This window comes from Anneissia japonica, unplaced genomic scaffold (genome assembly GCF_011630105.1).
Source record: "Anneissia japonica isolate Jap-2015-1 unplaced genomic scaffold, ASM1163010v1 scaffold426_len1935630_cov189, whole genome shotgun sequence".
NCBI lineage: Eukaryota > Metazoa > Echinodermata > Crinoidea > Comatulida > Comatulidae > Anneissia > Anneissia japonica.
In genome coordinates this window covers 87,339-98,013 of record NW_022713172.1, presented here as the reverse complement: position 1 = coordinate 98,013, position 10,675 = coordinate 87,339, and the positions used below count along the sequence as shown (strand labels likewise).

Genomic DNA, 10,675 nt, shown 5'->3' with positions numbered 1-10,675 from the left:
ATGTAATACAACATCTTTTTCTGAAAGTTTCAAAATGGATAAAAAGATTTTAATTGGAAAAGTAACAATTAAAAAATCTGATTTTGCATGCAGTCTTCAATGTTAATTTAAAGATTCAGTAGGATAGGAATAGGAGTGTTTTGGTGGGAATCAATGGATAACCCAAAAATCCAAAGTCTTCTTTCCAGAGGAGTCCTTTTGTGGTGAATTGAACAGTGCACTGGGAGACAGTCCTCTCTTTCGAAAGAGTGTGCTGTGTTCTTTAACATGCACATGGGCCATATCGCACACAGGACCAACATCTTAACTGTCTCGTCCGAAAGACGGTGCGCTACCGTAATTTGTATTCCAGCCCTCAAGCTGAAACACAGTGAGAGCAACGGATGGAATAGAACCGAGGGCCAAAGGATCTGCACAGTTCAGCGCACACACTTAGTTAGCTACCACCAGTTTAGCCCCCCCCCCCAACCAGTTTTTTGTGCCCACTCAGCTCTTGATGGTCAACAGATGTCATCTGTGTCTATGTTTTTATAATTAAAAATAAATTAATTCTACAAAAGCAAGCTGGGAATTTGTTACAAAGACTCATCATATCAAAAGGCACTTTAATATTTTTATAATTCTTAACTAAATAAAAATTTTTCTCTTTGTAGACTGTTTGCATCGTTGCAATCATGCCGAAATTTACTCCTCATCATAAACTTATGCGGAGGTTTAGCGATCCAGCTTCTTTTCAGGTATAGTGTGCATCTGGAAAACAGTTACAACACAGTCACACCATTTAAGTAAGCATTAATGGGAAGAGAGTAGATGTTGGCACAGCTTATGAGATGAAGGAGCATTTTAACATGGCCGTCCGTGGGAAATTAATAACATAAATAAATCTTTCAGCGCCACCCGACTTAAACTACAACATACAGTACAACGGATAGGCCTACACGTGGTCTTTAACTGACCTAACTCTCCTGAAAGGCTTATTTGGGGAGCTGAGCATTTACAAAAAGACCCAAACTCAATACTCGGCTGTAGAGCCGGGTCTCAAACTCGGGCCCTGACGTGCAAGAGGCAGGAGCCATACAATCAGCCAAACGCTCAGCTGCCAATGTCCCTTGGTTGGGGTGTAAAAGCAGACTTATGTTCTGGCCTGGAAGACTAATTTGATTGATCTTGTATGTGTAATATCCCATTACTTTAGTGGCGGTGCCAACAGAGGCCTGGAGAACAGGACCCCATTAGGGATGAAGCTATCATTTATATGAGAACACTATTTTCAAAATGCTTTTTAACAGTCTGAAAGTGCCATTTCCGGGCATCTACAGTAAATGTTCGTGAAATTAGGCCCAACCATTATAGTGGAGCTGAAGTGTGTGGGCGTGGACTACTTCTTGTGGATCTTTGAATCGTCATCAGGGAATCTTTGGTACCACCACTGTATGTTCTTGCATCATAATTTTAGGGGGCAAAACACCCACTTGGTCTTTGCATACTATATTATTTGGAATATTCTACCATTTAAAATAATAAATGTAAACTTTTTTATGTTCTTTACTTTGATTTTGTAATTTGATTTCCTGGTAATTTTTTAACCTCAGAAAACTGAAGTGGATATATCAGAAGAGGACTCCATGTCAATGTCAATACCAACGACACCCATCGATGAAAACGATATTGATCTTGTAAATCTGCAGGTTCAAAATGAGGCAGATCTGACAGACGACCAACAACTCCGACGTCCGATGAATGCGTTTCTGTTATTCTGCAAAAGGCATCGCGGCATTGTCAAGCAGAAACATCCATGGCTGGACAACCGGTCATGCACCAAGATGCTGGCCGACATGTGGGCTGTGTTAGATCCTGATGAAAAGAATAGATACCTACAGTTAGCTAGAGAGGTAAGCAGGGCATTAGAGAGGGCAGCATAGAGGGCAGCATAGCTCAGTTAGGCAAACTAAAAGTTTCCACATGTGCATGATGGAACTTTAAGCCTGGTACACATTGCATTAGCTGAAAGTCAGCCGACAAGTCCACCTCCACTTTGCGTTAGTACTTGGATGACACGACGCCATCTGCTGATATTTTTGACAGTCTAAGCTGATTGTCATTGGTAACGATCTGCTGTGCACGCCTTGTCACACTACGTTCTCTATAGAATCAGCCGACTCAGCCAGTGTGTGCCCGGCAGTGGCATATTTAGGAGTCTTGAAATGAGGTGCTGAATGATGGTGGGAGAGTGCGTAAATGAGGCACGGCCGTTCCGTGATAAAACAACCAGTTAAAGTTTGCATGTTCGGAACTTTACAATAAATTGTCGTACCTGATTGAAAATTTGAAGGAATTTTTATTTGTAGACATTGTGATTATATGTAAAATTTTAATTACAACCGTTTGTTTATTGCAAAGTTATTAGCGAGAATTACAGATGCATTTTTTTGTCTCGGAAACATGTCAGGCTCGGTATTTTTGCAAGTAAGATATATTTTTAGAATTTAGCACGTTTGGGACAATCATTTACATTTCCTAGCTTGTTCGTACGTCGTTATTAAGAATATTGATATAAAAACACAATAACCATTTGATTTTGCCTTGTGAAACTCCATTCCGAGGCAAAACAACGTATCTTGTAGTTGAGTTGTTTTGCCACGGAAAGCCACTAGATATTAAGTTTTGTGCTTAAAGATAGGTGGTGCTATCTCCGAAACGACTCATTATTGAGACCTGAAATTTTCACAGGTAATTCAGACATGTTTAATATACTCCCAAATGATATTATCTCCAAATCGACCAAAACGTCAGTTACGTAGTTTTTGCCTCGGGACGGCCAGGTGGGTACTCGATGATTAGGTGAGGGGATGCTAGCATGCAAAATAAGTTGATATGTGGTGATTGTTCTACTTGAGCATGATTTGTTTGCTTCAAAAAATTTTTCATTGGGGGTGGGCTTGAGACGACCAGGGGTTGAAGCTTTTTAGGGGAAGGGGGTGAGTGTGCATACCCTCTTGATACGCCACTGGTTTAATCCTTTAATTTCACCACTGCTCCCTTTGTGTTTTTTTAAGATACTTAAAGTTTTAATAAAATTCATCAACAATATAATGTTTGTTTCCAGTGTAAAGCAGCTTTCATGAAAGCCCATCCTGATTACAAGTGGTGTGGTACTAGTCGTCACAAGTCAAGTCCCGGGGCGTGTTCCGGTGCTTCAAGGAAAGCGTTTCCAATGCAGGACGTGTCAAAGCTAAACCTGAGCATGATAGCCAAGGAAGGCATTACTGTTGGCAAGCTGGCAGGTTAGTCAGAAATTTTTAACTCCTGGAAAAAAAAAAAACACTGTCAACAAATACAAATAATAAAATAGGTGTACATGACCCCTAATAAATGACCCCTCTAATTATATACCACCTCCAATTAACCTCCACCTTTCCTTCAGTCCCAAGTGAATGCTTATCTTTTATCATTTTAATCGTAATGTTCCTTGTTTGGAGCTATTCTTCCACAAAAATTGATTTCTCATATTGTTACAAAGACAAGCGAAATTTTCTGAATGTAAAACGTATTTATTTATCTATTGATTTTTATGTTGGGACTCTTTGTGGTCAGTAAAAAAATATATATATACAATAAATTTTTCTAATTAAAGAACTGATGCTGCTAAAGACCAGGAAAAGCCTGGTCCCAACAGTGATCTTAATTGGAGGGAGGCTTGTAATAATATTTATGGCAGCAGTGTTGGCAACAGTGGGAGGGTCAGGGGTGAATTTCCCTTGTGTTGGAAAAGCATGGATCCCTGTCATCCGATGCCACAACATGGTCATTGGACTAAAGTATTGATTTGTCGATCCAAAAAAAGATATTTTGCTTTGCAATCTCTAGTATTGTGGTTTAAACACAATTTTTGCCCATCCTAAATCTCAGAGCTTGAAACTCGCTAGGGATTTTATTCGGAGACCCTGACCCAGGTGCTACAGTTAGTGGCCCCTTAATTGGCACGCCCTGTCGGCAATTTTCTGGAGCCTGAACTGAACGGCAGCAACAATGACAACAAAACCAGCTAAAATAAATACTTGATAGAGTGCATTCCTCTGTCCTGACTTCCATTTGACCTTTGAACCCCAAAATTACTCACAACTTAAACCAATAGGGAGCTTTTGATTTGTGCGACGACACAACGCTAGAGCGGATTCCCTCATCCGTGACAGTCCTACAATCTTTGTACAATGTATATTCGGGTCAAAATGCATCCTAGAATCAGGCGACAATTAGAACTCTACGTTCTCTTTTGCACAGATGATTTCATTCTAGGTCTTACCATTGTCGTGTAATCAAAAGTTTCCTAGTATCTACCACTCCACAAAATGGTATGATGAGCCAAACACTACTTTCTGTTTTATGATGTTGCTATCGTTACAAACTGATTTAATTTTTAGATCCTGAGAGCATGGGCGGTTTGAGTATGCTGCTACTAGCCGGACAAACTATGGTTAAACCAGACAGTGCATCCATATCAACAAATGCTAATCAAGAAACAGAGGATCAAGAAGACCCTGTTAGTCCAACCTCTTCCCTGTTTCAATTAGCCGAGGTAACAGTTATTGCAATTTTATAATAATTATTTGATGATGATGATAATGATATTGAGTGACAGATTTTGGTGCAACATAGCTACACTATAGCTACTTCCATCACTCCTGGGGCGGATTGCTATAAGTGGTCTTTAGACGATCTTAACGCTTAGCTGGCTATCATAGTGTAGTCACTATTGGTCTATGATTATAGACCATCGCTATACCCCGGTCTAACCAGTTAGCCTACAGTACTCAGAGGAAGCTTGAAATGGTTTTTAAATCATTTTCATCATGGCGTTACAGGTACTAGACCTATGCCTACAGTAGATGGTCAAAATCCAAGAATCGAACCGTGAATATTCCATAAACTTCTCAACGTCTTTAAAAACCGGTCTTCGTTTATTTACGATCATTTTGATACATGTGCATTGTGTATCATGAATCAAGTAAGCAGGGAGTGCTTGTTAGCGTTTCACTTAACCCGCTATGAGTATAGCGGGTTAAGTGAAACGCTAACATGAAGACTGTTTTAGAGTAATGGTCTTAGCGGAGTGACTTTGCCATCTAATTGCTAAAGCCGGCTTTATTCGAGGAGTTAAGACTACCAGCTAAGACCGTTTTATCTGCCCCGATGAAGTTCACTGTGTTGACGAAAGCTAGAGCAATAAGTGTTATAGTTAGCCTTTAATTGTGTTGAGATTTGTCATTTTCTATACTCTTGTGTAACAATATAGTAAATGAATCATGAACGTTGAAATTTTTGTGAAAGTGGTCCAAACAGGGCTATGATTTTACACGTTGACTGCCAGACCCTTTTTTTAGGTTTTGTCCTGTGTGCCAAAACAATTGTATTCATGTACAACCATACTTTCTTGAAATGTTATCAAGTCACATATCATCATAATGAGAAAAAAAATTAATTGGCGGAAAAATATTAGGGGACAAGTAAGCTCGTCGCTGGCAATGGGATAGTACTTTCTATTGCCAAGTACAAGTTTTCTCGTCCGCTTTTATGCATGAGTTGGTATATTTTCAGAGGGCACCCTTGTGCAATCTTTTGTACTGCCGACAGAGATCTTATAAACACAAGGTAGCGCTCTCTGCGATTCTACAGTATGCATAACAAGTAGTAGTGTCGATGTTCAGTAAAAAGAAACCTAAAAAGTAATCACTTTTGAGAGAGGGCGTCCTAGTTGTTACCATGGCTGTTATATAATTTGCATGCAGATCCACTATATTTAGTTAACCATTTCTAATTTCAAAGTTGAAAAGTATCTGCAAGAGGGCGCCATATACTGCATTATTACAGAATTGTAGAAAACGCTATCTTGTAATTATAAGATCTTTGACTGCCGGCAACATAACACAACGAACATATGAGGCATGTTGTGGCAAAATGGCTAAGTTGTAGCAAAAATTAAAATTCAAGTTATTAGTATTTTCAGATACCTGAGTATGTGATCTTTAAAATGAGGGGTCATTCATTGAAATTGGATATTTCAAGCCTAAGTTATTGGAAAGTGAAAGTACAGTACTCTTAGAATCAAGATAAACATGATTTTGAGTAATTGCCTTTCAAAGTTATTTGTGCATACATTGTTTAATAGAATGAACTATCAAAATAACATTAAATAAACAATTTGTTGACCACTTCCAGAACTAATACTTTGGTACATGAATAATAAGACAATAAACTGTTGAGTTATAGTGAAAAACAAATTTTGATTTTTAGGCAATTTTTTGAGCTTCCATATTTTATAGCTCATTTACTCAATACTGGCCTGTGCGACAACTTAACCATTTCGCCACAACATGCCTCATATGTATATTATTTGTATGTTATCGTCAAGGTGTATCTTTGCTGAACTGTCACCCATTAAGTCTGTGATTCTACAGTGTATAACAATGAAGTAATAAACGCTAGAATGTTACCTCGATTTTAAAGAGTACTGTATAGCACCTTCAGCAACACCCTATGGGAAGAGTTTACTCGTCGCTGGCAGAGAACATGTTTAACATACCATTAGCTATTAAGTGATATTCATATATAGTATATTGCTCAGAAGTTTATCACAAAACTGTACTGTGTGATAAAATTTTTGCCGAAACTTTTCCCTACAAATACACTAAACTAAATAAGTGTATTATTTACTTTTTTAAATATTTTTTATTACTTTATGAGATTGTCTTTTAATACTCATCTGTCTCCTGTAGATGTGTTCCGATCGTTTGCCAATGTCCGTCATGTTGAAGAAGAAGGAAATGGAAGAATCTGTGAACAAAACAGAAATGAAGTTTCTGAACTCTTCCATAAAATCTGAACAAAACAAAGATGAATCTAACATGGAGACATCATCAAAGAAGAAGAGAAGGAAATCTGAAATTCAAAGTAATACAAGTTTAGATAAAAAGGACAATATGAATAAGGATGTTTCGAAACATTCAAACTCAAGAGATGACGATATTAAAAAGAAAGGATCAAAGATTAAAAGTAAAGGGAAGAAAAAGAAGAAATCAAAAACCAGGGATAAAGAGACTGAAAATATTGAAAGCAAAACGAGTGAACACGATGCAATAGATACCCGTGATGGTCATGATAATGATGAAGTAAATGGACTGAACAGTCTGGAAGAAACAGAATCACAAGATATAGACAGTGATGACATAAAGGTGGAATCAGACACCGATAGAATGTCAGAAGACGGAAACGGCATCCCAAGACGGCGGAAGTCGTCACGATCTTGCAAAGGAAGGCTTTACCGAGAGTTTGTTATGGAAGGAATGCTGGAGACATTGCAACGTCAAGAACGACCGTTCAACTGTAAGAAGACTTGGCGCCATGAAAATACGACGTTCACAGATGAGGAGGACATGATCTTTGAGCAAGAGGTTGAGAAATGGAAAAAGACAAGTAGGAAACGACCCCGCAGGAGAACTGTCAGTGGGTCTGGCTCATGTAATATGTGAGTTCACCATTAATTTATTACTAGAGCAGTCGATCCATTGAGTGTATACTCTGCAATGTGCAGACAATACCAACAATACACAGGCTGCGTATGATGTGGGCGAAAACTGCAGCATACCTTCCATGAAATAATGGAATTGCCAGTCGTATTCAGGCACATTGTTTTTTTTAAGTGCTGTCTGAATACGTAGAGCGATTCCATTTTTTTTTGTTTTTATACTCAGGCGTAAAAAATTGAATTTCCCGACCGTGTCCTTTGACCTTTTCCAAAAAATGTTTATGTACCATTCCACTAAATTTTATAATGATACTTTCATTAGTTTTTGCGTAATCTTGCTAACAGACAGACAGACAGATAGTAGTGAATACATACTGTAACCTTTTTGGCAGATGTAAACATTATATTTATTTTATTTATGATTCTTTTACCCAAAAATGAATCTTATGTAGTGATTACGGAGAGATCAACATAGAAGCGAAACTAGCAGCTCTGCCCCAGCTGACCATGGATCAGTTCCGACCCAAAACCAAAGCCCAACGTTCAAAGAAAAGTGCCAAAATGTACAAGAATGCCATGTTTTTAAGAAAGGAAGCTAAAGATCGAGCCAAAGCAAAGGGAAATGGTAATTTTTTTTCAATATCTCTGAACATGGATATAAAATTAAAGAGACAAGGAAGCAGAATAGCTCAGTCAGCTGAACTGGTGGTAGCCAATGTGTGTGCACTAAACGATGACATCCATTTTTTAGGCTTTGTACCAAGTTCAATCGATACACAGCTCTTCTAGTGTTTCAGATTGAGGGGTGAAATGCAAGTATAAAATGTGCCCTATATTTCTGAAGAGATGTTTTAGGCATTAGTGCCGTGTGCAATATTGCCCACGGCACGTTAAAGTACGCAGTATACTCTTCAGAAATGAGCAGGAGATAGTCTCCCAGTCCATTGCCTGTAGGTTATCTAATAATGAATCCCATCTAACCTAGTCCAAATTTATATAAATATATCTTCTTGATTTCAAAATACAGGTCTCCCTCTAATTAAAGACCTCTTTAATAAAAGATCACCTCCAATTATAGACCACCTTTCCGAGCCCAAATGTTATTTTTTGATATTTTTTTTTTTCAAAGAACAAAGCTGCAAAAAAAAACCTTGGTCTCAAAAGGTTTTTAATTAGAATTGTATCTCATGTCTTTCCTTCTTTTTATTGTAATATATATTTTTGTTTTACATTTGACAAACTACAGATATTTTTACAATACGATATGTTATACTCAATTTCGTCTATAAAGGAAATTTTTCATTTTATTTCAAATTCATTGCAACATGTGTTGTTTTCACAACATAAACAAAGGATCCAACCAAACTCTGCATCAAGTGATAGTGATGCTACTCCACTAAGATCCTAATGACTCGCATATCCCTATTCTAACCAAACTATGCATTCTGTGGTAGTGATGAAGGTCCTAATGACCTACGTACCCCTAACCTATTGGGCCTAGTCCTTACTCCACTAGGTCCTAATGACCTGCATACAGTACCCCACCACAAATTGAATTCTAGAACCTAAAACAATTATTGTTATTAAAACCCATTGTAAATTCTCACAGAAGATGGCAGACATGAATTAAACATGACAATACAATACTATGCTTGGTTGGACTCTGTTTTATTTGTTTTAACATATTTCTTCAGTAGCCATGATAAAATCAAGGAAAGCTGAACCGGAAATCACAGGCAGCCGCAAACGCAAAGCCAAGAAATCTTCCATCGTCCACTTGGTCCCACTTTCTGAAGGTGAGAATTATTTTTAGTACAGTTAAACTTGCCTCAGTCGAATCCAAAATACCATTGAAATATTGTTCAACTTAGATAAAATTTGACTTACAGATTGTTAAATAAATGGAAAACACAAAAATTTGACATGTTGCTTTCAACATTGAATTGCATTTGTATTAAATACATTATTTTCATTTCTTTGTGATAGCATTTATTTTCTGATCGCATTAGACAAGCATTTTTTTTATACCTTGTTTAGGCAAACCTGCTGCCTGCCAATCATAATGATATCAACTGAAAATAAAATTTTATTTTTGGCAAGTTACCACGCCCACCACCACATAAGAATACATTTTTAGTTCGTATGCATGTAATGCAATAGGAACTATTGTAATCACTCTTAGTCACATTTCTTTTGTTTTTTATTGTGTGTAGTGTGTGTGTGTGTAGACATTTATGCAAATGCACATGCGTCAAAAAAAAGTTTTCCGACATTTTGTTTTACATCGCGATGGGAAGATCGATGTGAAGTTTCTGCAGAGTTCAGTCAGGACTCACGCTAACCGACCGGAAAGTCGGCATGGATGAATAACAACTCCCTGATGAAACTATTTTGGTTTTACGGCAAAAAAAAAATCAACTGCTGTAGGCATAGGTATTTTGAAGAAGGCCTAAAATAAAACTAAAATGTTTTAATACTTGCTGAAATACATCATTTTTTTATTTAGATCTCCATTTTTCACTAAGTCCATGCGACGTTTTTTTCTGTTGTATATGTATGAGTAGTCATATGAAGGTACTATATCCCCGACAGTTGGCTGTGCAGCAATGTACCTTTTGAATGCAAACTGAAAACAGGTGAAAATATAAAGGCAGCCGACTGTTGGGTACATAACGACTATCTAGCTTTCCACAAAAACATTCAAGATTCAAGATTCAAGATTCTTTTATTGTCTGAACTCTGAAATAAAACTCAGAAATTGCAATAAGCTAGGCCTAGTTCAGTTACTGCGATGCGAGGGTAGTTAGATCGTTCAATCAATGATATCGTGTTATCGTGTTGTCGTCTAATACAATTAAATAATGTGTGTAATATTTAAGAATGCACCACGTTGGTCGCTTTCTTTGTTATGCTCTAGTAGTAAATTGTGTACGTTCTTGATAATCGTAATGAAACCTTCGGGTGACAGACGATTGGGCCCAAGATAGCTTCAAATAAATTGTAGTCCTAGTAGGCCACTGCCAGCACCCCCACTCCTGATATCGTTCCAAACTACTGTAAAATGAAATTACTGTATACCTAGCTAGGCGTAGGCCCTATGCCTACGAAATTTTTTCAAAAAAATTTTCTAAAAATATTACTGTAATTTGCCTG

General features: G+C 37.6%; 1 protein-coding gene across 1 annotated transcript in view; it reads left to right on the top strand.

Annotated features, from left to right (window-relative positions):
- Positions 1-10,675, top strand: part of LOC117108297 (HMG box transcription factor BBX-like) — a gene marked incomplete in the record, with an annotated part of 19,151 nt that overhangs the window by 1,444 nt on the left and 7,032 nt on the right. Inside the window, 7 exon segments of the mRNA XM_033250274.1 lie at positions 654-737; positions 1,593-1,892; positions 3,107-3,284; positions 4,422-4,576; positions 6,774-7,522; positions 7,975-8,147; positions 9,217-9,318. Coding sequence (XP_033106165.1) covers positions 675-737; positions 1,593-1,892; positions 3,107-3,284; positions 4,422-4,576; positions 6,774-7,522; positions 7,975-8,147; positions 9,217-9,318 — 1,720 coding nt within the window.